This window comes from Protomyctophum bolini, assembly GCF_963924005.1.
Source record: "Protomyctophum bolini genome assembly, chromosome: 21".
Taxonomy (NCBI): domain Eukaryota; kingdom Metazoa; phylum Chordata; class Actinopteri; order Myctophiformes; family Myctophidae; genus Protomyctophum; species Protomyctophum bolini.
The window spans coordinates 28,559,493-28,574,774 of record NC_137882.1 but is presented as its reverse complement, the minus strand read 5'-3'; the positions used below and the strand labels follow the sequence as shown (position 1 = coordinate 28,574,774).

At 43.2% G+C, this 15,282-nt stretch overlaps 1 protein-coding gene across 1 annotated transcript in view; it reads right to left on the bottom strand.

The window, feature by feature from the left end:
• Nucleotides 1-292: 292 nt before the first annotated feature.
• The window catches only part of nsmaf (neutral sphingomyelinase (N-SMase) activation associated factor), a 39,661-nt gene continuing 24,671 nt past the window's right edge, over nucleotides 293-15,282 (bottom strand). Inside the window, exons 16-31 of the mRNA XM_080794321.1 lie at nucleotides 14,557-14,620; nucleotides 13,794-13,845; nucleotides 12,733-12,853; nucleotides 11,828-11,959; nucleotides 11,624-11,666; nucleotides 10,774-10,949; nucleotides 9,599-9,710; nucleotides 9,250-9,308; nucleotides 8,987-9,054; nucleotides 8,361-8,428; nucleotides 7,678-7,801; nucleotides 6,919-6,993; nucleotides 6,040-6,190; nucleotides 3,444-3,546; nucleotides 2,353-2,462; nucleotides 293-1,777 (exon numbers count right to left, since the gene is read on the bottom strand). Coding sequence (XP_080650447.1) covers nucleotides 1,683-1,777; nucleotides 2,353-2,462; nucleotides 3,444-3,546; nucleotides 6,040-6,190; nucleotides 6,919-6,993; nucleotides 7,678-7,801; nucleotides 8,361-8,428; nucleotides 8,987-9,054; nucleotides 9,250-9,308; nucleotides 9,599-9,710; nucleotides 10,774-10,949; nucleotides 11,624-11,666; nucleotides 11,828-11,959; nucleotides 12,733-12,853; nucleotides 13,794-13,845; nucleotides 14,557-14,620 — 1,553 coding nt within the window. The 3' untranslated portion in view covers nucleotides 293-1,682. The remainder of the gene's footprint in view (nucleotides 1,778-2,352; nucleotides 2,463-3,443; nucleotides 3,547-6,039; nucleotides 6,191-6,918; nucleotides 6,994-7,677; nucleotides 7,802-8,360; nucleotides 8,429-8,986; nucleotides 9,055-9,249; nucleotides 9,309-9,598; nucleotides 9,711-10,773; nucleotides 10,950-11,623; nucleotides 11,667-11,827; nucleotides 11,960-12,732; nucleotides 12,854-13,793; nucleotides 13,846-14,556; nucleotides 14,621-15,282) is intronic.

Here is a 15,282-nt window from a genome sequence, read left to right as displayed (position 1 = left end):
AAATTTGTTTATTTCTATAAAGAATCTTTCACTCAACTGCTCTGTCGCAAGTTGATATCATATGCCCATATGGTCTAGCCCTATGGACTGTATGGAATGCATATGCTAAAAATAACGTAATACTTCCTAAGAATAATATGAGCATCAAAGCAACATTTTAAATACTTTTTATTAGCATGTGCATTCCATATATTCCATAGGGCTGGACCACACACGGACATATGACATCATCAACTTGCCACGGGAGTGAAAGATTCTCTTTTTATGGAAGAAATACAAATATTAAAAGGTGTTTTTATTTTAGTTATAGAGGGCGAGTATACAGATTTGTCTTATTAGTCAGGGATCCCTTTTAAATAGCAGATCTACAAGCACACAATGCGCCATGGGATGTTGTGAGCTTGTAGATCGGCTCTTTTTAAATAGCTGGTGCATATAGGGTTAAGTGGTTTAACTGATCGTTTATGCTATATTGACCACCCTGCTTTGAGAACTACTCAACTACCCGTCCTTAACCACAAGAACCCCCTGGCGTTCCTAATCTGGGCCCGATAGGCAAACATTCTGCAATAACAGGTGAACATTCAGCGAAAGGTATAGCCGAACTACAAGCTCACAACAGCTTGTATAGATCGACCGTTCCTATTTTCGCACATCAAAGTATAGACTATTAGGTTTTCCGCGGTTATAGGCGATACTGAACGCGTCCGTCGGTTTTAATTCTGTGCACGGCAATAATATGCTACGATATTCGACTTGAAAGCACTTTTCTTTGGTCTCCGACTGCATGAGCACCGATAAAAAGTGACACTGGTAGTGGCTCTCCATGGCGGTTTCACTTGATACTGAACAATATGGCTGAGGGAAGTAGGGGCGCCCCCATGGGCACAGCCCCCCCTCGGACAGGAGGGGAAAAATATAAATAATTTTAATCAAAACAGATTTCTGTTACTATAGGCCTAATAATATGCTGTATCTGCGTCTTATCCTGGTGAATTGCCTGTGTCAGTTTGCTCGTGCGTGTGGAGAGGGAACGTAAAAGCCACTTTTCCGTGTGGAAATGCGCGTGCACGAGGCGTGTGCGCCTACTGAACGTTCAGCACCTCCTGCTGTTAACATCTTCCCGCGGCCATGCTGAACATGTACTGTAATACAGTACAGCAAGTTGGTGGATTTGAAGAATGTTCATCGGGTTCAAATGAGTGAGTCAGACTTGGGCACTGCTGTCTAGTTTGAATGAAGGTGCATTCACACCAGAAAAGAAAAAAAAAGGAAATACTGATTCATTCAGTTTGTTCGGTATTCACAGCGGAAAGGTCATTTCGCGACACACACACACACACACACACACGTCTTTTCACGCAGGCGGAAAATTCTGACCATTTTTCAATATGTGCGATTCTCGATACTTGTACTTGCTCCAGACAACAAAAAAGCGTAAAAACGAAGCATTTTATTGATGAAGTCAAATACCTCATCATCACCATAACAAACTTGTGCTGCGTCTGCTCGGTGTGAACGAACCGCAATGCTGCTTTCAGACTGGCAGACGTTCAGTGTGAACAAAGCATCACAGCTCATACTCGTGTCCAGGCTGGAGAATGGTGTGTGTGTGTGTGTGTGTGTGTGTGTGTGTAGTGCAGTCGATCGATCACTGCTCTCTCAGTCCGAGGCCTCTCGGTTTAAAAGTGGGACTTCCAGTAGATGATCTGTTTGTCTTCTCCTCCCGTGATGACCGTCGTGCACTGCTCGCTCATCCACATGGCCGTGACCGCACCTGCTCCGCACACACACACACACACACACACACACACACACACACACACACACACACACAAATTACTATAAAAATCTCCATTTCCCTTCAGCTACATTTGACTAGGGCCTTCAAATATAGTACTTTTCTAACAGACAGAAGGCAAGTCACCTTTTTACTCTTGGAAAATAATATTGAAGAAAATGTAGTGTTTCCAATAGTAAGCCAATCAGAAGCTGATACATGTAGAACATGTTAGGATTTCTTTTTACGGTGAGTACAGTTACAAATGCAGTTACCACAGCTGCCGTGGACGGTGCAATATTGGATACAATTCCTACTCCTTGTTTCCCCGGGCAGCGCTGGTTGGCAGGCATCAATAATACACTTTTAGACCGACATGTTTGCGCCAGCATGGGTGATTAGATTTATTTCTTGATCGCCTCTTTTTCGTCCCCGTTCACGGCCCGCGAGTTCTTTTTGGTCTTCAAAGTAAGAGCTCGCTCTGAAAAGATTGTGGCAAGGGCTAAGACGCAGAGATAAATAAATCTGGCGGGCAATGAGTTTAAGATTTTATGGAAGGTGCGTTGATGTACCCGAGTGTCCAGGGATCCTGTTGGTCACCGTGTTGCTGAGCAGGTCCCAGATGAAGAGGTCGCCGGACCGTCCGCCTGACAGAACGGTGTTCCCGTCCCAGCAGAAACACCTGTGGACCGCCCGCAGACAAAAAGGCATCACTATTCACTGTGCACAAACGCCCTGTTTTGGAAATGACTCCAACTACTTCCGGGCCTCTTCAGACTTCTTTCACTGGTGTTACTGATGATGCTAATTAAGGCTCTGCTCCATTTAGTGTACAGTGGTTCTCAAGCTTTTTTAATTTCAAGGACCCCCCATAACTCTGAGAGTGTACAAATGGAACCAAAAGGACTCGTAAATAAACAATAAATTGTTCCATTTGTACTCTCGGAGTTACACACCCGTATGGGGTGTGTTTCCAGTGAGCCACAATAGCAGCACCCTGAGACTCTGTTTGACCAGAATGGAACAGAGCTTCCATTAGTATCATCGGTAACACCTGTGAAGGAAGTAGGGAGAGTTACGGAAGGAAGGAAAAGCCACTAGCGCGGTAGGGCTTTGAGCAACTAGTGTACTATTCAACTAGTCTACTAGTAAATCCACTAGTCCACCTCGTTGGTACTAGTTCACTAGTTGATAAGAAAAATAAATAAAACGTTTTTTTTGTGTGCGTGTGTGTGTGTGTCCCGATTTTGTAGGCCTCTATATCAGGTAGATTATAGTTATAGTCACCAATGTACACAGTTTTTAAATGTACAATTATTATTATTTTGTATTATTTTACATAATATTAATAGGTAGTTAAACAACTAGTCGACTAGTAAACTAGGCAACTAGTAAAAACGACTAGAAGTGAATGCCCTAGCACACAGCTGCAACTTCTTAGCGTGGGAAAAGCGTTTCCGGTTTTTCTGGCCGAACTCAAGTTGCAAGCCGCGAGCGAGCGGCATTTCCATCCACCAGCTCCCCGGAGGGGACGCCTGTGCTCAGTCTAGACGGCATCTTGCCGCCCCCCTTGTCGCGTATATCGGGGTGTACCCTCCTTAGTCTGTGCATGCATAGAACCTAGCGGGGGGCTAAGATGAGCCCAGTGTCACTGTGATCTTACCTCTGTTCCTCCTCGGCCTTCACAGAGGAGATGACCATGCCCGACTGCACGTCCGTCACCTTCAGGCAGCAGTCCTCGCCCACGCTCAGCACGTGTCGACTGTCTGAGGAGGCAATGTCACAGGGAACGGTCCATTTAGACCCGAGGACGCGTCTGTGTCACGTTAGCTTTTAACCCATTTAGGCCTGACCTCAAAATAAATGAATAAATCTTCTACAGTTTTTGTATGGACGTGGTGATGGGTGCCTGAACATATGCACACATGGCATCAACGCATGGTGTTGAGTGCAGGCGCCCCACACTCTGTCTTTCTTTTATCATGTACTTTTTAAGAGCCTGCCCAGGGACTACAGATGAAATTTAGCGTTTGGCTAACTCTGGCCCATTTACATTGATGTGAAAACGGACATGTTGATTAATGAGCGTTGTCCCATGTCAAATAAATAAATAAAATAAATCTGAAATAAATAATTTTGCGATTAAAAAAAAATAGCAGACCTAAAAGCTCGTAGCGCGCCACTCTGTGGTAGATCTGCTATCTTTTAATAGCTAAATTATAACGTGTTTAAAACACCCAAAGGGGTTCCCGCCCAAAATGGGTTAACCATGTTAACCATGATTTTAAACGTTAGCCGTTGAAAAAATAGCAGATCTACAAGCTCACAGCGCTCATGTGTGCAAATCTTTACATAGACTAAAGAGAAAATCCTACATGGTTTCTACTATACTCCTGTGAAGCTGTTTAGGATGGGGCTTGGTAGAAGACAAAATATGTTGGAAATGTAAGGAGTCTTACATGCTTTTTGGGAATTTCTTACCCCTTTTGGAAAGAGCTACTGAGGAAACTTGGAGAATGGTTGGCACAAAGGCTACCAGAATCTCCAATGTTCTGTCTTCTGGGAGATAGCACACTTTGGCCACAAGGGGTCACCAAGACACAACACAGCGCATTAGTGAGTGTAGGCCTTATCACTACTGCAGCCCATGTTGAGAACATATGACTGAGACTGCATCTTCTGAATATTTGACTGCCACGAAGAACAATGTTTAAGGGAAGTTACACTTGGGACTACTTCTTTTTGTGCATTAAAAGGTTTGGTGCATTAAGTAGAAATACATTGCAATTGACACATAGGAGTATAGAGGGAAGTAGTAGAGGAGTATAGAGTATGTCCTGTTAATTTAATTGTGACTGCGTGTTGTGTTTTGTCGTGTCTTTTCTTCTTTTATTTGCCGTTTCTTTTTCCTCTTGAACTTTTTGGCTACATCGTCAGAATCAGATTGATTGATTACGGGCAAAAAGAGTCAATGTCGGTTAATGAGGAGCATGCTATTCAATCAATGGAGCAATTACTTTTGATGTCTTGCCCACCTTTGGAGTTAGATCATGGCAAGGTGAACCTCTATCAAATTGTTCTTTCCCTTTATAAACAATTAAAAGCGGTAAAGTATCATTTTGTGTTGGCTTCGTGTCAATTTAGAAAAACAATGAAAGTGTGATAAATAAATACAGATTTTGAAGACATTTGCAGAATGGACCACTTCACCACTTTTTTACCTATCTTCATAAAATAGGTCCTCACTAATAATCATGATAAAATGCAATTTTTTTTGTCTGTGTGTCATAGTTGGGCTGTGGGCAGTTCAGAAACCCGTCCACCAGTGACATCATCGATTGAATCCAAGCTAAATAGAAACTGCAGGCTTTCTTTCCCTTTTTTTTCTTCTGTCAGACACATTTCTACTTTATTTTGAGCCGTTCTCTGCTCTGACATCAGGCAGCATTGAGAGTAGGGCTGTGAATCTTTGGGTGTCGATTCGATTTCCGATTATTGGGGTCACGATTCGATGTTCTTTTTAATTCAAAAGCATTTTTTTTCAGATTCAAAACTATTCTCTATTCCAAATGATTCTCGATTCATATACATAGGATTTCATCACAATCTACTCCAGTCTTGAACTGAAGTGACTACAGTAACTTGAGAACGACTGAAGACATGATGTTCACTGTGATTAGGGTAAGCTTACATTTCATATCACAAACACCATGTAGTGAAAACTCAATTTTTCGGAAATCATGAATCGATTTTGAATCGTTCATAACGGGAATTCTAATTCGAGAATGAATCGATTTCTTTTTTTACACCCCTAATTGAGAGTCACGTGTCGGGTGTCTGTGCACAGATACCTGGACTAAAGGAGATGTGGTGGATGGTCCCACAGTAGCCTGGAACTCACCTATGCTTTCTAATTAACTTTCTAATTAATTAGAGCGACAGAGAGAGAGAGAGAGAGGAGTGTGTGTGTGTGTGTGTGTGTGTGTGTGTGTGTGTGTGTGTGTGTGTGTGTGTGTGTGTGTGTGTGTGTGTGTGTGTGTGTGTGTGTGTGTGTGTGTACGGGTGTGCGTGTGTGCGTCAATTTAACAATGGTGCAGACGATCAGAGAGTGATCAACGTTTGCGCTACTCTATGCCGAATTGAAGTGGACTCGGACCCAGCCTTTTTTTTTCTCCCTGGAAATAAAAACGTCTGCGTTTCCGAGGCTAGTCCCACAGTGACATTGGACCTGGTGTAGAGGTGTGTCTGTGCACAGATACCTGGACTAAAGGAGATGTGGTGGATGGTCCCAGCGTGACATTGGACCTGGTGTAGAGGTGTGACTGTACTGCTGTCCCAGATGGTGGCCGTCCCGTCCTTACACCCCGTCACCAGCAGAGTGCCTGCTGGATTCAGACCCATGGTGTTCACCTGCAAACACAGTAGAAGAATACCCGTCAACCTGAACCCTAGGGAAAAACCTGTTTTTTTTGCCAGCTGCTTGGAAAGCAGGCTCATTTATTTGGTGGAATTTTGGGGCCGTTACTATTGCTATTGTATTAATTGCTATTGCTAGGGTAGGTACCCTCACAAAAAACATGCAGTAATCCTGGTCTCTAAATTAGCCAGCCGGGGCGCCTGATGGAGGGGAAAGGAACTGGTGTTCCTTCCACGTGCTACGTCCAACCAGGGAAACTCCCCCCCTGTCGGGTGTAAAGGAGCAACTTGGATACTCATGCATGAAGGAAGCATGAGTTCAAGTCCGTTGCTCTCCCCAGGTTGGCGGAGGGTGTGTAGAGCCCAGGATCACATTAGATAATTGACACAGGGGTGAAAAATGGGTCACAAAATCGTGGGATCATTTTTTTTTTTAATTAATGACCATTTTGTATAGGGTTAGTTTACAGCCCGGTTCCTAATGCCAAATTAAATGGGTTCAGTCTCCATCTGTCTTGTCTCCAGACGTAAAAACAGATGATGAATGTCAGGTTATGTTCATGTATACATGAACATAACCTGACATTCATCATCTGTTTTTACGTCTTTAAAAACGTACATTATAATCACCGACACTACTTAACTATAGTTAAGTAGTGTCTGTGATTATAATGTAAGTTTTTAAAGTTTCAATGAAAAACGACAACCCTTCTTGCACTCACCCCGGCATCGTGTTCAAACTCGCCCAGCAACTCAAACTGAGACTTCTTGTTACTCGAGACGTCACGTTGCCAAACCTTCGACCAAAAACAAACAAGCAAAGCAAAATCATACCCCGATTAAATAATGTAATCCGGACAAATGAGAAGGGATTTCTTTTTTTATTAAGTAGTCATGTGTCATATGTCATATAGTAGTATATATGTAGCATATGTAGTCATATGTCCACTACGATCGATCCCCCGCGACCGTTGATAAACAGTCTGTACTTTTATTTTTTTTATGTCAAAGCGACCATCCGTTCCTAGTTTGGGTCCATTGAAAATAGCCTGTCTGGGCAAACATGGTGAGGAGATACAACAGCCGAGGAAAACTAGCGACGACGTGATCTCCTGGATCTCTGTATGAAAGATAGTCAAACTGTGACTCATAGGTTAGCGAAGACCGCCACCCACCTAGTGTAAAAAAAAAAGCCTTAAAAAATAAGTCAAAACACGGGAATGTTAAAGCATTAACCGCCATTGACGTCAGTACCGCGTTCGCTCTACGCCAACGTACTAGGTTGCCAGGAAGCCGATACAGAAATGAACCGGAAGTGAAAACTCTCGTCTCCATCCGCCTATAGAAGGTAAACAGATTTACAACAGACAACGTAGATCTGCTACTTTAGCCATTTTGGAATTTGAGTCCGGCAGAGACAATATGGGGCTTAACCAATGCAGGACGGGAACCCCTTGGTGTCCCAGAGAGGTGTACATTACCTTGACAGTGGAGTCCCAGCTGGCCGTGTACAGGCGCTCGTCATGCCAGCACATCTGACTCACGGCGTCGTCGTGTCCCATCAGGGTGTCCTGCCTCCTGCCGTACGGCACCGAGTAGAAATACCTGAACACCCGGAAGGAAGGAACACACGCGCACACACACACACACACACACACACACACACACACACACACACGGGTCACACACAGTTAACACTAATTAAGCCTTGGACGTGTATACACGTCCTTTCTAATCAAATCGCAGGTGGCCTCGGACGTGTATACACGTCTTTAGAGCCGCAAACAAGGAAGTGAACGGCAGTGCGCATGCGTGAAACACTGCAGAAGGAGAGGCCAAACCCCTCCCCTCCCCCTTTTTTAATATCAATTAAAAAAAAGCCCTAATCCTAATATATCTACGAGCTCACAAAGTGTCGCGTTGCGTCGGCTTTGCGGACAAATACATATTATGATCTTGGGGGGTCCTTGACATGAAAAGGTTTGAGAACTACAGACATAGAAATATACGTTTTTCAGAAAACCGTTTCAGATTTAACCGTTAGGATTTAGAACGCAGTTGTAAAACACTGTATTCACTGTACTCTCATTGCTTTCGTACATATGCATATGTCAACAGGAACAAGACCGGTGTCACACCAAGTGTGTGCATGTTAAGTACTTACACGTTGTTATCCCACGAAGAGCACACCACCGTTTTATCATCAGGAAGCATCAGACATGACGATAACGCCTGAAAAGAACGGTCAAGCCTCATTAACTTCTTAGAGAGAGAGAGAGAGAGAGAGAGAGAGAGAGAGAGAGAGAGAGAGAGAGAAAGAGAGAGAGAGAGAGAGATATAAGCAGAGTATAGTAACAAATAGGCATGTAACGATAATTTTAATTTTAATTTTAAGGATGCTAGTGAATTATGGTGAGTGATGTGAAATGTGAGCTTTAATCATATTCCATCATATTCAAGTGCTTTTGGAGAGAAATGAGAATGAGTCACTTTCAGTAGTAGAGCACTGTAGAGGGGAGGTGTCTGTGACTGTGCCCAGGTGATGATGGTCGTTGATGCTAATTAATACATCAAGGAAGGCAGTTACGCACTGTCAAAAGTAATGCTACTTCTTTTGCAATGTAGTTAAATAAAAAATGAGAAAAAAGCTCGGGGGGGGGGAGATAAATTATATATAAAATAAAAAATAAAAAAATCTGGAAAATATTTTTTGTTTCAAATATCGTGATACGAATCATATCGTGAGTTGAGTGAATCGTTACATGCCTAGTAACAAACACTGCTGCGTACCATGTTGGAGAAAGACATGCTTCTCTGGAAATCATTTAGCTCTTTGGAAAACATTTTGAGCGTTGAATCTGGAAAGGACAATGATATAAAGATTGATTACAGAGGGAGAAACCCAACACCCACTCAGAAAGAACTGATTCTGACATTTCTGATAATTTCTTCTTTTAATTCATTTCGTTTATCAAATGCCCTCCACCAAGTTCTCCACACATAATACTGTCGACTTCAAACATCAAATAAACACATAAACATGTTTCCCAGACCCTGTGAGGTGGAGAAGATGGCCGATCCGTCCTGCGTCACAGCAATGCCAGTCACAACCCTGGGAATTGACAAGATCCCCATGAATTAGAAAATGTTTACGTAGTGGTGACAATAGCACAGATCTACAAGCTCACAACGTGGCACAAAGCGACACGTTGTGGGGCTCGATCAATCAATCAATCTGTGACTGTTCTGTCTTTGGATCAATGGGAACCAACCAGTGGTATACTTAAAGTTCCTATTTATCTGAATTATACATTTTGGGGGTTTAACGAAAGAAAAACGCCAAGGCATTGTTTTACATTATATATTGTTCGTAGAATATCCCCCATAAGCTCCATTACTTACTCTTTGTGTATTTTGTGGCTGTTGACGACTTTCAGATTCTCCATGTTTGCCCAGGCCAGTTTTCTGCTCTCTTCTGTCAAATCTTCAAAGGAGGAGCCCTCACTTATAGAGACTACAAACAAAGAGAAAGCAAAAAATTAAAGCCAGAGTCATACCGTATATCAGCTCTCAGCAAGCTAACCCCCTTGAAAAGTACAACGTTCAAGGTTGTACTTTAGTGTTGTGTACAGGTACATAAGAGTAAAACCTATTTTTGTTTGGCTTCCTTCAGAGAATGCAGCAGCATAGATAGCGTAACATTCAAAACAATACAAACACACTGACAGCATACACAGAAAACAAAGGGATAGAATAAAGAGTGCAAGAAAGAGCAACCAAAGAGTAGAAATATAGTAATATATGTTACGTACATGTGCATGTTTTCCCTGTAGTAGCAAAGTTAGTTAAACGTTTTGTGAACAGCTGCACAGTAGGTTATGCAACTCATGACTCTCTGGGCCCTCTTCCACCAGGTTTGAACCGGTTCGGTTCATTTTTCCCTGCCTAATATTAAACCAGTTCAGTTTCCACTGAAAATGAATTGGTTCAGAACCCTAAACGTTGGTTTCGAACTGGAACCAAAACAATTATGGCCGCCGGTTCCATGAAAGCAACAAAAACATTCAAAGAATCTAGAACGGAACCAGTTCTCGAACCAAAGTTATGTTAGTGGAAAAGGGGACTGTGAGGATTTACAAGACTTTTTTGTTTTTTAAATCCAAGATGGCGTCACGTACAGCTGCTTCGTCTTGTGCTCCTCTCAGAGAATGCAGCTTTTGTACATTTCTTTATGTCTTAATTTTTTCTCTGCCGGCTAGGTATTAGCATTTATGAAGGGTGCCACCATACGCTTAAGAGAAGGAGTTTGGCTGATAAGGTCACCTAGCGTCCCCTAGCGGCGGCGCAAAATTAATTAACTAAATAAAGCTATCCCTTTGTTTGCTGTTTTATATTTGCTGTTGCATTGTCTGAAGGAAGCCAAACAAAAATAAGTGTTACTCTTACAGTATGTGCCTGTACACTAGATGCATGTAACAATAATGTACAACTTTGAACACCTCGAGAAGATTAACGTCTCTAAAACAAGACTGTAGTCTACAAGGAGTTTATTCTCTGTAGTGTGCACTATGGGTTACCTCCCGCAGAGTGCTCAGAGCTGAGCGTCGACCTGTCGACGCTGGGGCTCTTGGTCATGTTGTGGAACCTGGGAGTGATCCGGTGAGGGTGGGGGCTGGTGAACAGCTGCGTGGGCGTCTGGCCAAACTCCAGGATCTGGGTGAGCATGGCGATCCTCTGTTCAGGATCCTCGATGCTTTTCAGATACGAAAAAACCAATCCAAATAGTTTAGCAACTGTTGCTATGCAGGTCAAGCTTTCGCCACCGCATAGCTGTCAGTGTCATTTTGCACGGCTGCGTTGTTGAACACACGTATACACAGCTTAACGTCGAGAAAGTTACACGCCTGACCCACCCAGGTGATGGCAATAACACTAATGACCGTAGTCTTACACCCTGCGACGTGAAAACTCCTGTCGGGTGGTCGTTAAGAGTTGATTTCTCCATCATTTCCTCGTATTTCTAGTTCATTTAAATAATGTCATGCACATTTTGTCCAGCGCATAGCCTACTGCAGGCCTGTTAGAATAGATTTAGAAGACATTTTGATGCTCTTGCTACTGAAATGATCGATTATTTATATGGAGAAATCCCGTCATTTTAACATGCAATTCTCTATGGGTGAGAAGGACAGCTTCGTGCCTATTGGACAAGATTGGGGAGGGACTTAGCGAAGGGCTAATTAACGAATGAAATCACATCAACGCGTAATGATTAACTGATTGACGGACCACCCGAGGCATGCATTTTGTAATCGCGCCCAGCGATGACAACATTCAAAGTGAATCAACAGAAATCAACGAAATACGAGAATCTCGGCTTTGGACAAAGAGATTGAAGACGGGAAATCTCAATTTCATATGAATTACCTGTCACAGTCGACGCCGCCCTCGTACGTCAATGGGTGGAATACTGGAAAGAAAGAAAGAAAGAAAGATAGTTTTAGTCACCGGCTGACATTAGATCAGATGCCATGTGGATTGTGTGTGTGTGCGTTCTGCTGCAGTGTGTTACCGTTGTGTGGATTGTGTGTGCGTGTGTGTGTGTGTGTGCGTTCCGCTGCAGTGCGTTACCGTTGTGCGCGGCGACCGCCTCACTCCCTCGCTGCTTGTAGCCGAACACCAGGTCGATCCACTCGTGGAGGTGTTCCGACACGTACTGGCTCTCCAGCGCCACCTTGTTCTTCTGGAGGAAGTCACTGGCGTCTGGAATTATTAACAAACAATTTACAATTGTACGGCATTTAGCGGATGCTCTTAGTCCAGAGCGATTTACAGTAAGTAAGCAAGAACAAAGAAATATGGTAATACATCATACGTAAACTTAAAGGACCACTTCACCACTTTTCAACCTATCTTCATATAATAGGTCCTCACAAATAATCATGAAAAAATTGCGCAGTTTCTTTCTACTCAGTCTGTGTCTCATAGGAGGGCTGTGGGCAGTTCAGAAACAAGTCTTCCAGTGATGGGGAATACAAGCTAATAGAAACTGCAGGCTTTCTAGTCCTGAAAAGTTGCAATGTGAAAATGGAAGCCATCGTTCTCACGATAATGAAAATCTAAACATTTTTGTAAAAAAAATCTTGTTTAAAAAAAGAAAATCTGCTATAATGATGTCACTGGAAGACAGTTTCTAAACTGCCCACAGCCCTCCTATGAGACACAGACTTAGTGGAAAAGAATCGTGCCATTTTTTCATGATCATTAGTGAGGAATTATAATGAAGATAGGTTGAAAAGTGGTCCTTTAAAATCCGTCTTAACATCTTCTCTTCCGAGGATCCTTGCTGCAACATAACATTTTTCATATGGGGTTTCGTGGGCCAGATAAATATTTCAGTTCCGTTTGGTCAGACACAAGGACTTAGCAGCGTGTGGTTTTCTTGGTGGTACAGTATGGCTACAGTATGGCTACAGTATGGCTACAGTATAGCTACAGTATGGCTACAGTATGGCTACAGTATGGCTACAGTATACCTGAGCTCCATGGTGGCAGGATGACCTCCCCGACCATGCCTCCGTTCTGCTTCCTCCCCAGATCCAGACTCAGCCTGTTCTCCAGGAAGCTGCAGTCGTCCCCGTAGAACTCTGGGATCAGCTGAAAAGAAGAACACACAAGGAACCACGCAAAGTGAGGATTTTTATTGGGGTGTGTGCGCGTGTGTGTGTGTGTGTGTGTGTGTGTGTGTGTGTGTGTGTGTGTGGTCATGAGCATGATAACGTCATGCTCAGGTCAACTGCTCCGTTGTACCACCATTAATGTAGTGTAGTGGGTGCAGATTTAAGATGCATTCGCAACCTCTGTGGACCTCTGTGTGCTTCAACACCATCGCAAGCTTGCATACAGCAACGGCACTGTTCACCGATAAGAGCATTACAGACAGTCCGGTGCTGCAGTTGGTGGCCCTTCCCATGAGCAGCTACCGGGAAGAGAAGCGTTGGACCAGGCCTTCTAGCGGTGTGTCCGTCCGCTGTCGGAAACAACAGTGGGTGGATTTTGGGCTACGGATAAAGATATGACACCGGGCGGCAGTGCAGGAGTAAGTAGCCTTGCCGAGCCATGAGGCCCATAGGGGCAGGAGCCTATCTCCTGTTTCTTTAGCGTGAGGCAGCTTGATGTACAAGAAGTACATGACGCTAGTACGTCGCAGGGACTTACCCCCAATCCAACCCTTGATGCTGAGTGTCAAGCAGGGAGGCACTGGGTCCCATTTGTAGAGTCTTTGGTATGACCCGGCCGGGGATCGAACCCCGACCTCCCAGTCTCAGGGCGGACACTCTAACCACAAGGCCACTGAACTGGTGCAGGAGTGGACTAGGATGCCTATACTACACTACTCCTTGTGCCCATGGAATGCTGGGTGACATGACATGGCATGCTTGTTGTATCGTGACAAAATATGCCTTGATTCTCTTGATGTAACTGTAGCTGTACCAGAGCTATTTATGTCCTTATATGCAATTTCCTCTGTGTGGACATTGTTAAAGTGTGTGTGTGTGTGTGTGTGTGTGCAATGTTACACATTTGTATTTTGTACCTCTTTGAAGTCTGTTGCACCATCTAAGCAATTTTTCCATGTTTCACCCATGCTGTAAACGACACATAGATTCACATCAGTTTAATTACGTACATTTATATATATATTATTATTTTCTTTCCCTGTGACATTTGAATTAAGGTCAGCTTAAATGAATTAGCCTACTGTCAGCTCAAACACACAATGCAATACTTTGTATTCAAGAGTGTATCTCACAAACGTCAGTAATTAAGAAGTTATACACAAAAGGCATATGTAACACATTACGCCAGAGCTTCTATTTTTAGCAATGGAATAATCCAAAAAAAAATGGGGGGGGGTACATGTGTGCACCCCTGCCCTATCATAGTACAGCATCAAACAAAAGTATCAAAAGTTCTGATCTGCTACTATTGCTATTTGATTCCTGAAAAGAGCCGATATAATAAAAATGGCTAATAATTTATTTTTTCACAAACCACTTTATATGGAATAAAAAAGTTAGATAAAGATTTGTGTTGAATATAACCGCAGACTGCACGTGTAATTAAACGCTACAGTGGGAAAATAGAAATGCTTAGGGTAAAGTAATCATTGCGTGTAGCACGAGCCGCTCATTCAGTTCATTAAAAAAAAAAATTAAGAGGAATGTTTTGTGTGGAACCGAAAAACAGAGGACAGGAGCCCTTTCATTTCATGCTTCAAGGTCGTACACAGAGAGAGTGCAGTGTGTATTGTTTAAAAGGCAGGGGTCTTAACTAAAGAAAGAATGCAGAGGACCGACCTGTTGAACATGCGGTCGGCATGGTCGTAGCGTCCATTCTGTAGACACAGCATGTGCTCTGGTGCTGCGAGGAAGGAGGAACAATGTCCAGGATGAAGAGGAGGTCAAGACAGGGATATTTAACGACGTAAACCCTATATCAGCTGTGTCCAAAAGTGTGTCCCCGACCGGGGCGAATTGTATACGGCCCTCAGCTTCATACCTAAATTGTATTATGAACGGCCCCGCACAACAAAAGTTGTTTAACCTGGGCATTTCCCCAGAGTATAATTTGTCAGTGTACCTTGTATTTATGTTTTCGTTTGCTTGGTTATACATTTGGTAATGTGATAATAAGGCTGAAAAAAGGGGCGAGATTAGACTTTTTTGTTCACAGCACACACCTGACAAAAGACCATTGATATATTAATGATGATAGATGAATAGAATTGTTTAAAGCTGAAGGTACATTATGTTAGTTGGCCCTTCAGTGTTTTTATATTTTATAATATGGCCCCCTTTTGGACACCCCCTGCGCCCTATATGGTTTGATGACTGGAGTAAAAACAGGATATACACACTCTGACCAGGTAAAACAGGAGGTAACCTACCCACTCTGACCAGGTAAAACAGGAGGTAACCTACCCACTCTGACCAGGTAAAACAGGAGGTAACCTACCCACTCTGACCAGGTAAAACAGGAGGTAACCTACCCACTCTGACCGGGGTGCATACTTAGTTTAGACC